Source organism: Cetorhinus maximus, chromosome 24, assembly GCF_964194155.1.
Source record: "Cetorhinus maximus chromosome 24, sCetMax3.hap1.1, whole genome shotgun sequence".
In the NCBI taxonomy this organism is placed as follows: Eukaryota; Metazoa; Chordata; class Chondrichthyes; order Lamniformes; family Cetorhinidae; genus Cetorhinus; species Cetorhinus maximus.
Window position 1 is genome coordinate 736,045 of NC_135902.1, and position 17,671 is coordinate 753,715.

A 17,671-nucleotide genomic window follows, 5' to 3' on the forward strand; every position below is an offset into this window, starting at 1 on the left:
GCCAAACACATCTTCCCCTCCCCTTTCAGCATTGTGAAGGGGCCAATCCCTCTGTGACAGCCTAAACACTCTTCAGTCAGTCCCCACATCTGCTTACCTTCCCATGGAAGCACAGGAGATGCAACACCTGCCCTTTTACCTCATCCTTCCCTCTGTCCAAGGCCCCAAAATATTCCTTTGAGGTACAACAATGTACTCCTTTCATTAGATATACTGTATTCACTGCTCACAATGCGATCTCTATTTTGCTAGTTGTTTACAGTGTGGCCCGGTGTACAAGTGAGCCTTATATAAATCGTATGGACAGGCCAGGAGGCTTGTAGTGAGGAGCTCTGGGACCCTGAGGGACCTCTGTGTTTTCCCTTTATAGCGATGTTGCTGCTCGTGGGCGATGTTGCCTTCATCATTGGTGCTTTGTGAGAATTCAGGGCCTGCGCTACTACAGTTATTTGTGGAGAGTGGTGGGGGTGGGGGTCTTGCATGCCTCAACTGGCAATACTCAGCCCCTTCTCACCGGTCACATTACCGGAATCTTCATTGAAAGGATCAGTAAGCCAGGTAGAGATAGGGAGTGAGTGGGAAGGCTGGAAATTTTTTAAAAATCAATTTGTCACCCACACCAAATGATTTCCACCCTACCTCACACCACCAAATGGGGGAAAGAGCATTTACTGCATGTGTTGGGAGCTCTAGTTTATACCTTTTAAAGCCCTGCAGCAGGATGGCTGCGACTGCCAGGGTTGCCCCGATTGTTGACAGTTCAGTCTTTACTTGTGCCATCTGAAAACTGCGAAGAACAGAAGGTCCAGAAATTAGCTCTGTAAAAGATTAACTCATTGAGATTCCTTCCCCTTCCTCCCTGGTTAACATGCACAGTAAAGCAATACACAACCTGCTCTGTCAATCAGCTCCCTGATTTCATACAGCTCCTTTAACATAAATATATCCTCTGGCAATCATCAGTAGAATGCAGCCTATACAGCCTCTATCAGAACACAAGCCACCCACTATCAGTATAGAACATATCTTTGTCTTTGAATTTAAAGGTCAACATACCACCTCCCGGTGTGTTCTGTTTAAACAAGAGGGAGGGCAGTTTTTGACTTTGTAGTGTTTGTAATTATTTTAAATGCACTATTAGTTTATAGACCTATTACAACCTAGCATGGTATTGGTTAATCTTGCTGGAGTTATTTTTTCTTCTATGTAATAATAAAGAATGTGAATAAGTTTGACTATTTATAACCTAAAACGCGTGGTGCAGTTTAGGCTCTGCATGGAGACAGGGGACACAAACTGAGCAAATCACACAAGCGCTTTTGTTTGGAGGGCACTGGGCAGTTGCAGCTGTCACTCACCTCCATACCTGCAGCAGTCCTGAACCCGACTCTGATTTGGCCTAGAAAAAAAACAAAGTCCCATCAGGAAACATTTTCAATTTGTCTGAATTAAAGAACATTAAAAACGACATTGTCTTCAAAGATTCCCCAAGAACAGAGAGTCCACTGATCAGCTACCTAGTTTACCCTGCCCAATCCCACACAACCCAGTGGGTGTTGTTACCATAGAACTAGAGAGAAATTATGGCATAGAAAGCAGCCAATCAGCCCAACTTGTCTGCACTGGCCGAAAAAGGAAAAACAAAAATCTAGCTGCCCATTCTAATCCCAGCTTCTAGCACCAGCAGGTTACAGCACTTCAGGTGCAGATCCAGGCACCTTTGAAATGAGTTGAGGGTTTCTGCCTCCACCACCAAACCAGGCAGCGAATTCCAAATGCTCACCACCCTCTGGGTGAAGAAGTTTTTTCTCACTTCCCCTCTAATCCTTCTACCCAATCATCTTAAATCTGTGCCCCCTGGTAATTGACCTCTGCGCTAGGGGAAACTCTATCTAGGCCCCTCATAATCCTGTACAGCTCAATCAGGTCACCCCTCAGCCTCCTCAGTTCTAAGGAAAACAACTCCAGCCTATCCAATCTTTCCACCAATTTTCAAGCCCTGGCAACATTCTTGTCCTCCCTGCAATGTGGTGACCAGAACTGTACACAAAATACCAGCTGAGCTTAACCAGTATTTTATTCAGTTCCATCATTATATCCCTGCTTTTGTATTCAATACCTCATCCAATAAAGGAAAGCATTCCATTTGCTTTCTTTACCACCTTATCCACCTGTCCTGCCACCTTCAAGGACCTGTGGACTTGCACTCCAAGGTCTCTCACTTCCTCTAACCCGCCCAAAATCCTCCCATTTATTGGGTAATCCCTAGCTTTGTCTGTCCTTCACAAATGCATTACCTCACACTTCTCTGGATTGAATTCCATCTGCCGCTTTTCTGCCCACTCAACCACTCAATTATTCTGGAGACAACAGCTATCCTTTTCACTATCAACTACACGGCCAATTTTTGTGTCATCTGCAAAATTCCTAATCTTGCCATCCACATTTAAGTCTAAATCATTAATATATATATCTCTATATATACAATAAACAGCAAGAGAATCAACACTGAGCCCTGTGGAATGCCACTGGAAACTGTTTTCCATTTGCAAAAACATCCATCAACCATTACCCTTTGTTTCCTGTCACTGAGTCAATTTTAGATCCAACTTGCCACATTCCCCTGTACCCCATGGGCTTTTACTTTTCTGACCAGTCTGCCATGTGGGACCTTGTCGAATGCCTTAACCCTGTGCAATCCCCTGCTCCCCAGTGGGTGCCATTACCCTAGCAACGGCACAAGGCATCAGCAAGGCTGAAATAAAAACAAGTGGTGGAAAAACTCAGGAGGTTTGGCAGCATCTGTGGAGAGAGAAACAGAGTTAACGTTTCGAGTCCGTGTGACTCTTCTTCAGAGCTAGGATCATATGGGCTCGAAACGTAAACTCTGTTTCTCTCTCCACAGATGCTGCCAGATCTTCTGAGTTTTTCCAGCATTTTCTGTTTTTATTTACCCCAATTCCTAAAGTACAGTGTGAAAACTGACAAGGTGTCAGACTTTACCAGATTGAACGTGCCATACTCCTCCCGTAGCAGGTGAGTGATGAAGCCTCTCAAGGTGGTCTGGTCTCCCCAGCTCCAGCGTGCACGATTGAGATAGGATGAGATGGGCAGGTAGAGATAAGGCAGCAGACCAGCTCCAAAACATAGGCCTAACCTCAGCACAGCTCTCACAGGCAACTCCTGGACACACAGGGCACAACAAATCAGAATGGTACATAAGTGATTCCATAGTGGAGTTAGCACAGAAATAGAGTCACAGAGCATACATGGGAGAGAGATACCTACACAGCCTAGATAGACAGACAGAGAAATAAAAGCATAAGGGAAAGGGTGGAGGAAAGAGAGAAAGAAAGTGGGAGAAAGGTTAGAGAGGAGAAAAGAGAGTGAAAGAGTGGGGGATAGATAGCAGGAAAGAGATTAGAAAGAGGAGTGTGTAGGGGAAGGTGTGTGAGAGAGAGAGAGAGAGCGCGAGCGAGAAGTGGAGAGAGCAGGAGCAGTTAAAGAGAAGTGGAAAAGGAGAGAGATGAAAATTAAAGGAGGGCAAGAGGAGGAAAGAGTGTGGAGGAAAGAAATAGAAGAGAAAATTGTGTGTAGGGAACAGGAGAGGAAAGAGTGAGATGAAAATGAGGAAGGAAGAGACAGAAGCAAAGACAGATACCAAGTAACAGTCAGAGAGACAGAGTGAGAATGAACTACAATTGGTGAACATTAGAAATTAAAACATGGGTGATATTTTACCTTCTCTCTATGTAGTTTAAACAACACCCAGGGCACGATATACATCACATAGAGAATAATGGTGTGCTGGTTACAGAGACTCAGGCCACAGCAGAATGCACCCAATAGAGAAAGCTACAAATAAAAGAACACTATCAGAATGAATGCAGACATATTAGCTAGAGGTATCTAGCTAATATCTAGTGAGCTAGAGATATTAACAGGAAGCAGGCAGACAATCTCCTGTCTGGTGTCTAGCCTTGAGACCCAACCCAAAACACTGCCGTGTGCCAGGGGACTCTTAGGGGCCGGGCATAGGTAGGAGGAATCGGGCACATTTGCAGGCGACCTGATTTTCTTATCAATAATGAAGCAGGGCTTCCAGTGAAACAACCCAATTGTAATATTTAAATTCCATTAGAGAGAGCCCCACATTGTGTTGTAAACATCAGGCTGAGCCCTATAGACAGAACTGGCTTGGCCCATGTAAATGTAGGCCTCAAACGTAGAAGGCAGGCTTTGGTTATTTTGCTGGTTGTGTCTGGTAACAATTGGTCTTGGTTACAATTTAAATAACACAGTAGTTGGTTTTGCTGGGTCCTCATTTTTCTCGAGGTCATCCAAAACCCATTCACCTATCACCTGTGCTTGCTGACCTAGATCAGCTCCCGATCAAGCAATGTCGATTTTAAAAATTCTCTTTTTTTTTTTCAAGTCCTTCCATGGCCTCATCCCTCCCTATCTTCTTATTCAATCATGGGATGTGGGCATCGCTGGCTAGGCCAACATTTATTGCCCTTGTTCAGAGGGCATTTAAGAGGCAACCACATTGCTGTGGGTCTGGAGTCACATGTAGACCAGACCAGGTAAGGATGGCAGATTTCCTTCCCTAAAGGACATGAGTGAATCAGATGGGTTTTTATGACAATTGACAATGGTTTCATGGTCATCGTTAGACTTTTAATTCCAGATTTTTTTTTCCCCAGAGCATTACCTGGGGAAAACCCCTGGGTCTCTGGATTACTAGTCCAGCGACAATACCACTACATCGTCACCTCCCCCATTCTATCTATAATCTGCTTCAGCCGACAACCTTCTGAGATATCTATGCTTACCTAATTCTGGTTTTATGTTCATCCCTGATTTTAAACGCTCCACCACTGCTGGTCGTGCCCTCAGTTGCCGAGGTGTCAAGCTCTGGAATTCCCTCCCTATGCCCTACAACCTCATTTTCCTTTTTTAAGAGGCTCCTTACCTCTTTGGCCAAGCCTTTGGTCATCTGACCCAATATTTCCTTATGTGACTGGTTGTCATACTTTGTTTTATAATGGTTCTGTGAAGCGCCTTGGGGTGTTTTATTACATTCTTTTTCTTTTTCAAGTACCATGTTTTGCAATGCCAGTGATCATGGCTCTCCAACTTTCCTGGTCTTTGTACCTGTTCTGTTTCTCAAACTCTCAGCGTATTTCCTCCTTTGCCTCCCTCTTGTTCTGGTGGCCTCAATTTTTCAAGTCACTACCAGATGTTCTAGTTTCTCTCTCCTAAGTACATGCCCAAGGAATTGTAGTTAATTGTATGTTAAAGTCACATTATTAATACAAGTTTGTTGTTGATGGTTATTTCTGCTTATTGCTGCATTTGACATTGGTCCTCACACAGAGGTGATGGAGATTCCATTTGGGGAGGAAAAGGGGTGTAGTTACAAACAAGCTGCCCAGATGATGGAGGAATTTGCGAGGAGCCAACAAATGCAGCTACAATGACACGTTATTCTCTCAGGATCTGGCTTAATCAATACATATATACTTCCCACACTTTCCAGGACATGTCGGGAGAGCTATCTTCACTACCTCCACTTCAGCTGCATACATTTGTCTTATCTGCTAGAAGATGGCCCACAGAAAACAACTGGAGGGGTGTTAGATCCTTCTGTAGCAGTGAAAAATATTACAGCAATAGGCTTTCAAGTTACTGAATTCTTCCAAACCTCTGCAAGCGACATTTGTCACAAAAGGGAACCTGCAGGATTCACTTGTATCAGGAATGCAAGGGGCAACATCATCACATTCATGTGGAAAGGATGCATCAAACAGGCCATAAACAGCATTCACTAGATGGCAGAGTTTCCTTGAGGGTAAAGAGTCATTCACAGTATCCAGATGGACATCACTGCTCATCAGGGCAATACCGTGGGCATCATCAAAAAGGCTTTCACTGAACTAATGATGGTTTCTGACCAGAGAGGGGATTGGGAGGCTGGCGGGTACTCAGGGTGACATGCCAAGTCTACAGGGGGCTCAGTGACCTGCCAGGCCCACAGATACACAATCCTTCTTTGCTCACATAACACACACAACACAAGTTGTAGGCTGATAACTTTCGGTGTAAAGTGCTTCTTCAAGTCTGCCTTATGCACTCTTTTAATCCTTACCCCCAAACTGAGAGAAATATTTCAGGCCTAGCTCATGCTGGGAGGCTACTGCTGATACCTGGCAGACCAGCATCCTGTTCTTCTCTGGATTGGAGTTGTGTAGTCAACGGGGCAGAGAGATAAACAGCTCTCAGACATCCAGACAATGAAGAGGTTCACTGCTGCAGATCAACAGACTTTGGAAACTGTCCAAATCAATGCGAGGCTTGTGTGTAATGGTCTGCGATCGTCCTCCTATTGAGCAATGGATCTGCGATCCTTCTACCTCTAGTGATCAATAGGTTTGCAATCTATCATCTGTTGTTTTTAATGCTGAGATTTATCTTGCTTTGTTTGATCAATCTCATTAAGACTATCCATTATTGAACAATGATATATGGAATAAGGACCAGATTATGATATTTCTGTATGATACTTATTTCAATTTTTGCCAAAGATTAAATAAACTAATACAACTTTTGTGTCATTGAGCCCATTGCTGGACTGCAGCTACTCCCTCACATACCGAGAGGCTTCACAGTAAATTAAACTTTAGTGTCTGTGATGTGAAGCCAGGCCTGGAATGGGATCACAGAATTGTTAGTGCACAAAGAGGCCATTCAGCCCATCATGTTTGCACTGGCTCTCTGAACAAGCAATTACCTTTGTGCCATTCTCCTGCCTTCTCCCCACAACCCTGCACATTCTTCCTCTTCAAATAACGATCTAATACCCTTTTGAATGCTTCAAGGTGAACCTGCCTTCACCGCACTCTCAGGCAGTGCATTTCAGACCTAAACCTGCGTGCAAAGGTTTTTCCTCATAACGCATTTGCCTCTTTTACAAATTACTTTAATTTGTTCTCGATCCTTCCATGAGTGGGAATAGCTTGTCTTGGCCAATCCCCATCTCCGTCTGTTGTTGCTGAGGGAGGAGTCCATTCAGATTTTACCTTTGACCTTTCCCCAGCTGTTGGTGCAGTGCTGAATCGAACCGTTAGGACCATGAGGAGACTCACAAAGAAATTGTTCAAGGTGAAAACCTCGGCTGCAACAGACCACTGCCATGCCAGGCGGGAAAAAGAAAAGAGGCCAGCAGCGAGAATCCCTCCGGAGTACGAGTCTGACAACCTGAAACACACAGGAATGGGCCTTCAGACATATAAACATAGGAACATGAGTAAGCCTGTCTCATCATTCTAATAAATCATGGCTGATTGGTAGTTCAACTCCATTAATCCTCCTTTGCTAAATTTTCCATGACCCTGCCTTAACAGAAATCGATCATAGTCAGCAGAAAGAAAATCGGCTGGGAATAGCTAGCACCCATTGATCACCCAGCAGTGAGAGTTGAAATGACCCAATTTCACAAATCGAACACACAACCACCCTAACACTGACCACACCCTCCAACCCTGTGGATAATGGGCCAGTTTGATTACAGAATCTAATCATTAATAATCAATCCATTCCTGATGGGGTTGGGGGAGATGGGGGATGGGTGTTGAAGGAGAGTGGGGCATTGAAATGCTCAGTGCCTGACAACACCCTAAGTAACAGTTAGATCTTTACCTAAAAAAAGCAAGTTGGTGAGCATACTTGTTAGAGGGACACAGGAAGATGGGTCCTGTTCTTGTCTAATTCAGACACTGCAAATGTCTCTAAGATAAAAGGCCCTCTATCCAGCTCTTCTTGTCCCACCAGCTCCCCCTACCCCACTTAAACCAGCTTACATTTCACCCCTTTTCTATTTTTCCTTAGTTCTGTTGAAGAGTCATGCTGATGTTAACTGTGTTCCTCTCCACAGATGCTGCCAGACCTGCTGAGTTTTTCCAGGTGTTGTTGTTATTATTATTATTATTACTACTACTGTAAATGTCTCCCCTTGTGTAGCTCAATAAACACTGAGCCCGATTTTCTAACCTTCCCTTGAAGGGAAAGCTCTTGCAGGATATAATCCTAGATTGCACCACTCTCTGAGCCTCTGTCCAAATTTTCCAGCAAAGGTCACTGGATAATAGATCCAGAGTGGGGAGTCTGACTGAATGTCTAACTAGATTCAGATGGGGAACAAAGGCTGATGCTTACTCAGTCCCAGCAAGAGAACAGGCCAAAGTAGATTTAGTGATGAGTAGTGAGGAGTCCGAACAAGCGAACAATCCCATGGAAAGGGGACACCTTGTTAATAATGAGCAAAATATGATAGAATTCAATATTCAGTTTGAGGGAGTTGGAGAGTCACAAGTCAAAATTTTAAACTTAGCTATGATGGACTTTGGAGGGATGAGGCAAAAATTGACCAAAATAGATGGGATGAACTAGAATCATAGAAGAGAACCACTGAATGGTTATAGCGCAGGAGGCTACCATTCGGGTCGTCAAGACCATACTAGTTCTGCAAAAGCAATTCAGCAAGTTCCATTCCCTCTCCCTTCCCGTTGCCCTACAAACTTCTTCCCTTCGCAACTGAACCATTTTTTAAATTCATTCATGGGATGTGGGCTTCCTGGCTGGGCCAGCATTTATTGCCCATCCCTAGTTGCCCTTGAAAAGGTGGCGGTGAGCTGCCTTCTTGAACCGCTGCAGTCCATGTGGTGTAGGTGCACCCACAGTGCTGTTACGGAGTTCCAGGATTTTGACCCAGTGACAGTGAAGGAACGGTGATATATTTCCAAGTCAGGATGGTGAGTGACTTGAAGGGGAACTTACAGCTGGTGGTGAGGCCAACTATCTGCTGCGCTTGTCCTTCTAGATGGCAGTGGTCATGGGTTTGGAAGGTGCTGTCTAAGGAGCCTTGGTGAATTCCTGCAGTGCATCTTGCACATCTACTGCACATCAGTGATGGAGGGGGTGAATGTGGATGTGGTGCCAATCAAGCGGGCTGCTTTGTGCTGGAAGATGTCAAGCTTCTTGAGTGTTGTGGGAGCTGCACACATCCAGGCAAATGGGGAGTATTCTATCACACTCCTGATTTGTGCCTTGTAGATGATGGACAGGCTTTTGGGAGTCAGCAGGTGAGTTACTCGTCACAGGATTCCTCACCTCTGACCTGCTCTTGTGACCACAGTATTTATATGGCTAGTCCAATTCAGTTTCTGGTCAATGGTAACCCTCAGGATGTTGATAGTGGGGGATTCAGTGATGGTAGTGCCATTGTACGTCAAGAGACGATGGTTAGATTCTCTCTAGTTGGATATGGTCATTGCCTGGCACTTGTGTGGCACAAAGGTTACTTGCCACTTGTCAGCCCAAGTCTGGATATTGCCCAGGTCTCACTGCATTTGGATATGGACTGCTTCAGTATCTGAGGAGTTGCGAATGAACATTGTGCAATCATCAGCAAACATCCCCACTTTCTACCTTGTGATGGAAGGTCATTGATGAAGCAGCTGAAGATGGTTGGGCCGAGGACACTACCCTGAGGAACTCCTGCAGTGACATCCTGGACCCGAGATGACTGACCTCCAACAACAACCATCTTCCTTTCTGCTAGGCATGACTCCAACCAGTGGAGAGTTTTCCTCAATTCCCATTGACTCCAGTTTTGGTAGGGCTTTTTGATACCACACTTGATCAAATGCTGCCTCGATATCAAGGGCAGTCACTTTCACCTTGGGAGCTCTGCTCTTTTGTCCATGTTTGAACCACAGCTGTATTGAGGTCAGGAGCTGAGTGGCACTGGCGGAACCCAAACTGGGGGTCAGTGAACAGGTTATTGCTAATCAAGTGCCACTTGATAGCACTGTTGATGACACCTTCCATTACTTTACTGATGATCGAGAGTAGACTGATGGGGCAGTAATTAGCCGGGTTGGATTTGCCCTGCCTTGTGTATACAGGACATACCTGGGCAAACTTCCACATTGCCAGGTAGATGTCACTGTTGTAGCTGTACTGGAACAGCTTGGCTAGGAGCGCGGCAAGTTCTGGACCACAAGTCTTCAGTACTATTGCCGGAATATTGTCAGGGCCCACAGCCTTTGCACTATCCAGTGCCTTCCAGTTTCTTGATATCATGAGGAGTGAATCGAATTGGCTGAAAACTGGCACCTGTGATGCTGGGGACCTCCAGAGGAGGCTGAGATGGATCATCCACTCGGCACTTCTGGCTGAAGATTGTAGCGAATGCTTCAGCCTTATTTTTTGCACTGATGTGCTGGGCTCCCCCATCACTGAGGATGGGATATTTGTGGATTTTCCTCCTCCATTGAGTTGTTTAATTGTCCACCAACATTCACGACTGGATGTGGCAGGACTGCAGAGCTAAGATCTGATCTGATGGTTGAGGGGTCGCTTAGCCCTGTCTATCACTTACTGCTTATGCCAGTTGGCATGCAGGTAGTCAGTGTTCTGGCATCACCAGGTTGCACCTCATTTTTAGGTATGCCTGGTGCTGTTCCTGGCATGCCCTCCTGAACTCTTCATTCAACCAAGGTTGAGCCCCCAGGTTTGATGGTAATGGTGAAGTGGGGGATATGCTGGGTCATGAGGTCACAGATGGCATTCGAGTACAATTCTGCCGCTGCTGATGGCCCACAGCGCCTCATGGATGCTCAGTCTTGAGTTGCTAGATCTGTTCGAAATCTATCCCATTTAACACAGTGGTAGTGCCACACAACACGATGGAGGGTATCCTCAGTGTGAAGGCAGGACTTCGTCTCCACAATGACTGTGAGGTGGTCACTCCTACCAATACTGTCATGGACAGATGCATCTGCGGTAGGCAGGTGAGGATGAGGTCAAGTACGTTTTTCCCTCATTGGTTCCCTCACCACCTGCCGTAGACCCAGTCTAGGAGCTATGTCCTTTAGGAGTTGGCCAATTTGGTCAGTAGTGGTGCTACCGAGCTATGCTTGGTGATGGACATTTAAGTTACCCACCAAGTACAATCTGTGCCCTTCTCACTTTCAGTGCTTCCTCCAAGTGGTGTTCAACATGAAGGAGCACTGATTCCTCAGCTGAGGGAGGGCGGTACATGGTAATCAGCAGGGGGTTTCCTTGCACATCTGATGCCATGAGACTTCACGGGGTCCGGAATTGATGTTACGGACTCCCAGGGCATCTCCCTCCCGACTGTGCCGCCACCTCTGCCAGTGGGACAGGACATACCCAGGGATGGTGATGGTGGTGTCTGGGACATTATCCATGAGGATGACTATGTCAGGCTATTGCTTGACTAGTCTATGAGACAGCTCTCCCAATTTTGGCACAAGCCCCCAGATGTTAGTAAGGAGGACTTTGCAGGGTTGACAGGGCTGAGCTTGCTGTTGTCATTTCCGGTACTTAGGTCAATGTCGGGTGATCCGCCCGGTTTCATTCCTTTTTTGAGACTTTGTAGCGGTTTGACACAACTGAGTGGCTTGCTGGGCCATTTCAGAGTCAACTACATTGCTGTGGGTCTGGAGTCACATGTCATAAGAACAACAGATTTCCTTCCCTAAAGGGCATTAGTGAACCAGATGGGTTTTTACAACAATCAACAATGGATTCATGGTCATCATTAGACTTTTTTTAATTCCAGATTTTATTGAATTCAAATTCCACCATCTTCTGTGGCAAGATTCGAACCCCAGAGCATTATCCCAGGTCTCTGGATTACTAGTCCAGCGACAATACCACTACACCATCACCTTCCCCAATCCCTACCACACTGTCTCTACCACGCTCTCAGGCAGTGTATTCCAGATCGTGAACACTTGCTGCATAAAAAACATTTTACTCATGTCGCTTTTGGTTCTTTTGCCATCAATTTAAAATCTGTTTCCATGGATTCCTCACGTACCCCAATGGGAACACTTTTTTCTCCATCTGGTCCCCTCATGATTTTGAACACTTCTATCAAATCTCTTCTCAACCTGCTCTTTAAGGAGAAGGACCCCAGTATCTCCAATCTTCCTACTTAACTGAAGTCTCTCATCCTTGGAACCAATCTCATAAATCTTTTCTGCACCCTCTTCAATGCCTTCACATTCTTCCTGAAATGTGGTGCTCAGAATTGGACACAATATTCCAGTTCAGGCTAAACCAATGTTTTATAAAAGGGCCATCTGTCACTTGCTTGTCCTGCTTGCTACCCTTAATGTTCCCATTAGCACATTCCTTAGATAGTATCACCATCGTCAGTGCCCCTTTGTCCTTTTGTCTATGACATTTTTGGCAATCTCTTCTTTGCCTCCACCTATCACTGGCCCTCTATCCAGCTCTACCTGTCCCACCCCCCTCTACCAGTTTATATTTCACCTCATTTCTCTATTTCCTTAGTTCCTCTAAGGACTCGAAACGTCAACTGTGTTCCTCTCCGCAGATGCTGTCAGACCTGCTGAGTTTTTCCAGCTATTTTTGTTTTATAAAAAGGTACATCATTACTTCCTTGCTTTTGTATCTATGCTTCAATTTATAAAACCCAGGATCCCATATGCCTTTTTAACCACTTCCTCAACCTGTCCTGCCACCTTCAAATGACTTTTGCATATATATTCCCAGGTTCCTCTATTCCTGCACCCTCTTTGGAATTGTACCCTTTCATTTATATTGCCTCTCCTGGTTTTTCATACCAAAATAAATCACTTCACACTTCTCTGCATTAAATTGTATCTACCACATGTCCACCCATTCCACCAGCCTATGTCCTCTTGAAGTCTATCACTATCTTTCTCACAGTTCACTACACTTCAAAGTTTTGTGTCTTCTGCAACTGTTGTTCCCTCAAACACGAGTCAAAATAATTAATATAAATCAAGAAAAGCTGTGGTCCTGATACTAACTCCTAGCGAATGCCACTGTATGCCTTCCTCTAGTTCAAAAAACTGTTCACCACTACTCTGCTTCCTGTCACCCAGAGCGCTTTGCATCCACACTGTGACTGTCCCTTTTAATCCATGGGCTTGAAGTTTGCTCCAGTCCTCTAGCACCACCCCTTTATCTAAGGAGAATTGAAAGATTATGGTCAGTACCTCCACAATTTCCAAAAACAAAAAGTTAGAGATGCAACTGGTTTTTTTCTGGGGGCGGGGGGGGGGAGCTCTGATGAAAGGTCACAAGTCTGAAACATTAACTCTGTTTCTCTCACCACAGATGCTGCCTGACCTGCTGAATATTTGCAGCATTTTGTTTTTCTTTCACATTTCCAGCACCTACAATATTTTGTTTTTGTGTTAGTAAATAGCGTGGATGGAGCCGAAGGTTGCAAAGGGATATTGATGGATTAAATGAGTTGGTAAAACTGTATTTGATGCAGTTCAATGAGGGAAAGTGTGAGGTCATCTACTTTGGACCCAAGAAAGAAAGATCAGAGTATTTTCTAAATGGCGAGAAGCGAGGATCTGTAGAGGAATAGGGAGATTTAGGGATTGAAGTACACAAGTCACTCAAAACTAGTAACCAGGTACAAAAAAATAATTTAAGATGAATGGAATGTTGGCCTTTATCTCAAAGGGACTGGAAGCAATGTTCAGCTGCACAGAACTCTGCTTAGACCCATCGGGATTCAGGGTGACCAACAATTAAGGGACACTTTGGCATCCGAGTGGGTGAGGGGAAGGGGGTGGTGAATCTATAAGATCAGACTGCCTGTATGTGCATAAATCAAAGCACAAAATTACAGGACAAGCAGCATCCCAGCAGGAGACAGGGCTCAAATACAGAGTGGTCCTGGAACATCCAGGATGGGTGGTCACCCTGTTTGGATTACTGCAGTTAGTTCTGGACACCCCATTTCAGGAATGAAACACTGGCCTTGGAGGGGCTGCAACAGCAGCTTGTATTTTATAGCAGATTTAACATAGCAGATCATCCCAGGACACCTCAAACAAAGCCATACGAAGGATAACAGGGTTAAATCATGACAGATATATAGACTCGGTTTGTATTCCCTTAAATATAGACGGTTAAGGGTGATCTAATTGAGGTGTTTATGATTAAAAGGTGTACAATGGATTGAGAAAAATATTTCCTCTATTGCTGGAGTCCAGAACAAGGGGGTGCAATCTTCAAATTAGAGCTGGGTCACTCAGGAGTGATATCAGGGAGCATTTCTTCACACAAAGGATATTGGGAAAATAGAACACTCTCCCCAAAAAGGCTGTCAAAGCTGGAGTCAATTAAAAGTTTAAAATTGAGATTGACAGATTTTGTTAGGTAAGGGTATTTAGGATTACAGTACCAAGGCAGGTAGAGGTAATTAAGTTACAGAGCAGCTAAGATTTAATGGAATAACAGACAGGTTCATGGGGCTGAATGGCCTCCAGTGGTCAGATACTGTGCCTTTGCTAGGAGTGTGTGTAGAAACAGAGTGATGCCCTGGTCCCTGCCCTTGGACTCACCTGCCAGCCGTTTCAAAGAGCAGTGAGGCTGTGGCTGTCCCCAGTATCGCATTCAACACATTGACTCTGAAAACAGGAGAGCCCAGTGGAATAATGGTCATTGCCAGCCTAGCCAGCAGAGTGAACAATGGGTACCCGGGAGGATGTGCCACCTGAAAAATAGGGAAACAAGAGGCCATGAAACCGCCCACATCACCCACAATGAATAGAACAGACAACACTTCCCCAACTACCCCTCATTTACAGCAGCAAGCATCCAGACAGTACTCACTCTTCAAAAGGGCTTATCTGGTGAATTACTGCACGCTCTGACAGAGGGAGCTGTACTCCCCCCTACTCCACTCCACCCCCGCCAGAAGGTTGGGTGGATAAGCATTAGGCAGGGTTCCTGCTGTGAGGAGACAGGCTCCTCTGTGCCCTCACTGGCTCACCTGGGGTGGCAACTCCAACCAACATACCTTGTGGACCTGGCTCCTAGTTTGCTACCTGATGCTGGACTATCAATGTCCAGAATGTTCTCTCAAGAACGACACCATTGCTATTAATAATTTTATTATAGGTGAATTCTATAGCTGATAGGTGACAACAGCCCATTAATGACTGCCCCAGGTCCGTTCCAAAGTTCCAGTGCCTTCACTTCTGGGTGACACATCTGTTGCTGTCGGCCAGCTCAACCAATCTTATATCATTCACAAAGACTCATTATATTGCTGACCTAATCTGGTCTCTGCGCAAAAATCGAAGCACAAAATTACAGGACAAGCAGCATCCCATCTGGAGACAGTGCAGGGCGCAGGGCGCAGGGCACAGGGCACAGGGCGCAGGGCACAAGGCACAAATACAGAGTGGTCCTAGAACATCCAGGACGGAGGGTCCCCAGCTCTTCACCCTGTACAAGTGTCTGTCATCAACACAGAAGCTGTAGCCACTCACTCACCCCCAGCTCACATGCAGCGGTCACCAGCTCCCCTGTGGAAACAATAACATTACAGTGACTGGCAGACCCAGAGAGCAGGAAACACAAGAGAGCACCTCAGCCCACTTCTCCCCCCTCTCCCTCCCTCCCTCCGCCCTCCCCCCTCCCCCCCTCCGTCCACCCCACTCCCCCCCTGCCCACCCCCTCCTCCGCCCGCCCCCCTCCTCCTCCGCCCACCCCCCCTCCTCCTCCGCCCACCCCCCCTCCTCCTCCGCCCACCCCCCCTCCTCCTCCGCCCACCCCCCTCCTCCTCCTCCTCCGCCCACCTCCCTCCTCCTCCTCCTCCGCCCACCCCCCTCCTCCTCCGCCCACCCCCCTCCTCCTCCTCCTCCGCCCACCCCCCTCCTCCTCCGCCCACCCCCCTCCTCCTCCTCCTCCGCCCACCCCCCTCCTCCTCCTCCGCCCACCCCCCTCCTCCTCCTCCGCCCACCCCCCTCCGCCCACCCCCCTCCTCCTCCTCCTCCGCCCACCCCCCTCCTCCTCCTCCTCCGCCCACCCCCCTCCTCCTCCTCCCACCCCCCTCCTCCTCCTCCTCCGCCCACCCCCCCTCCTCCTCCTCCTCCGCCCACCCCCCCTCCTCCTCCTCCTCCGCCCACCCCCCCTCCTCCTCCTCCTCCTCCGCCCACCCCCCTCCTCCTCCTCCTCCTCCGCCCACCCCCCTCCTCCTCCTCCTCCTCCGCCCACCCCCCCTCCTCCTCCTCCGCCCACCCCCCCTCCTCCTCCGCCCACCCCCCCTCCTCCTCCTCCTCCGCCCACCCCCCCTCCTCCTCCTCCTCCTCCGCCCACCCCCCCTCCTCCTCCTCCTCCTCCGCCCACCCCCCTCCTCCTCCTCCTCCTCCGCCCACCCCCCCTCCTCCTCCTCCTCCTCCGCCCACCCCCCCTCCTCCTCCTCCTCCTCCGCCCACCCCCCCTCCTCCTCCTCCTCCTCCGCCCACCCCCCCTCCTCCTCCTCCTCCTCCGCCCACCCCCCCTCCTCCTCCTCCGCCCACCCCCCCTCCTCCTCCTCCTCCTCCTCCGCCCACCCCCCCTCCTCCTCCTCCGCCTCCGCCCACCCCCCCTCCGCCTCCGCCCACCCCCCCTCCGCCCACCCCCCCTCCTCCTCCGCCCACCCCCCCTCCTCCTCCGCCCACCCCCCCTCCTCCTCCGCCCACCCCCCCTCCTCCTCCGCCCACCCCCCCTCCTCCTCCGCCCACCCCCCCTCCTCCTCCGCCCACCCCCCCTCCTCCTCCGCCCACCCCCCCTCCTCCTCCGCCCACCCCCCCTCCTCCTCCGCCCACCCCCCCATCTCCTCCGCCCACCCCCCTCCCCCTCCCCCTCCGCCCACCCCCCTCCCCCTCCCCCTCCCAACCACCCCTCCCCCTCCCAACCACCCCTCATCCCCTGCCCCCGTCCCCCCTCATCCCCCTCCCCCTCCCCCCCTGCCCCCTCCCCCCCTGCCCCCTCCCCCCCTGCCCCCTCCCCCCCCTCATCCCCTGCCCCTCCCTCATCCCCTGCCCCTCCCCCCCCTCCCTCATCCCCTGCCCCTCCCCCCCTCCCTCATCCCCCTGCCCCTCCCCCCCCTCCCTCATCCCCTGCCCCTCCCCCCCCTCCCTCATCCCCTGCCCCCCCCCTCCCTCATCCCCTGCCCCCCCCCTCCCTCATCCCCTGCCCCCCACCCTCCCCCCTTATCCCCCATCCCCCCCTGCGCCCTCTTCTCCCTCCCCCCGGGGCCGGCACTGACCCGAGTCCCCCCCGGGCACCGAGCGGTGCAGAGTCCGCAGGTAGACGGCGGACAGGCCACTGAAGAGCAGGAAAGGCCGCGAGTGCGCGGCCAAACCGCCGCCGTCTCCAGGGAAACCCATGGGAGACCCGGAGCCCGCTGAACTTCCGGGAACACAGCATTGTGGGTACTTCCGGGCCGACACATGAGCCTTAAAGGGGAGGGCATTAAAGGGGAGGTATTAAAGGGGAGGGCATTAAAAGAGAGTGTATTAAAAGGGAGGGAATTAAAGGGGAGGTATTTAAGGGGAGGGCATTAAGAGAGAGAGAGTATTAAAAGGGAGGGCATTAAAGGGGAGGGTATTAAAGGGAGGGTATTAAAAGGGAGGGCATTAAAGGGGAGGGTATTAAAGGGGAGGGCATTAAAGGGGAGGGTATTTAAGGGGAGGGTATTTAAGGGGAGGGTATTAAAAGAGAGGGTATTAAAAGGGAGGGCATTAAAGGGGAGGGTATTAAAGGGAGGGTATTAAAGGGGAGGGCATTAAAA

At 48.7% G+C, this 17,671-nt stretch overlaps 1 protein-coding gene across 3 annotated transcripts in view; it reads right to left on the reverse strand.

Moving 5' to 3' along the window:
• Positions 1-17,298, reverse strand: part of tmem260 (transmembrane protein 260) — a 45,842-nt gene extending 28,544 nt beyond the window's left edge. For all 3 annotated transcript variants that reach the window (XM_078570631.1, XM_078570630.1, XM_078570629.1), the window contains exons 1-8: positions 17,147-17,298; positions 15,388-15,419; positions 14,451-14,602; positions 7,083-7,260; positions 3,742-3,855; positions 3,004-3,183; positions 1,359-1,399; positions 701-787 (exon numbers count right to left, since the gene is read on the reverse strand). In XM_078570631.1, coding sequence (XP_078426757.1) covers positions 701-787; positions 1,359-1,399; positions 3,004-3,183; positions 3,742-3,855; positions 7,083-7,260; positions 14,451-14,602; positions 15,388-15,419; positions 17,147-17,267 — 905 coding nt within the window. In that variant the 5' untranslated portion in view covers positions 17,268-17,298. The remainder of the gene's footprint in view (positions 1-700; positions 788-1,358; positions 1,400-3,003; positions 3,184-3,741; positions 3,856-7,082; positions 7,261-14,450; positions 14,603-15,387; positions 15,420-17,146) is intronic.
• Positions 17,299-17,671: the final 373 nt, after the last annotated feature.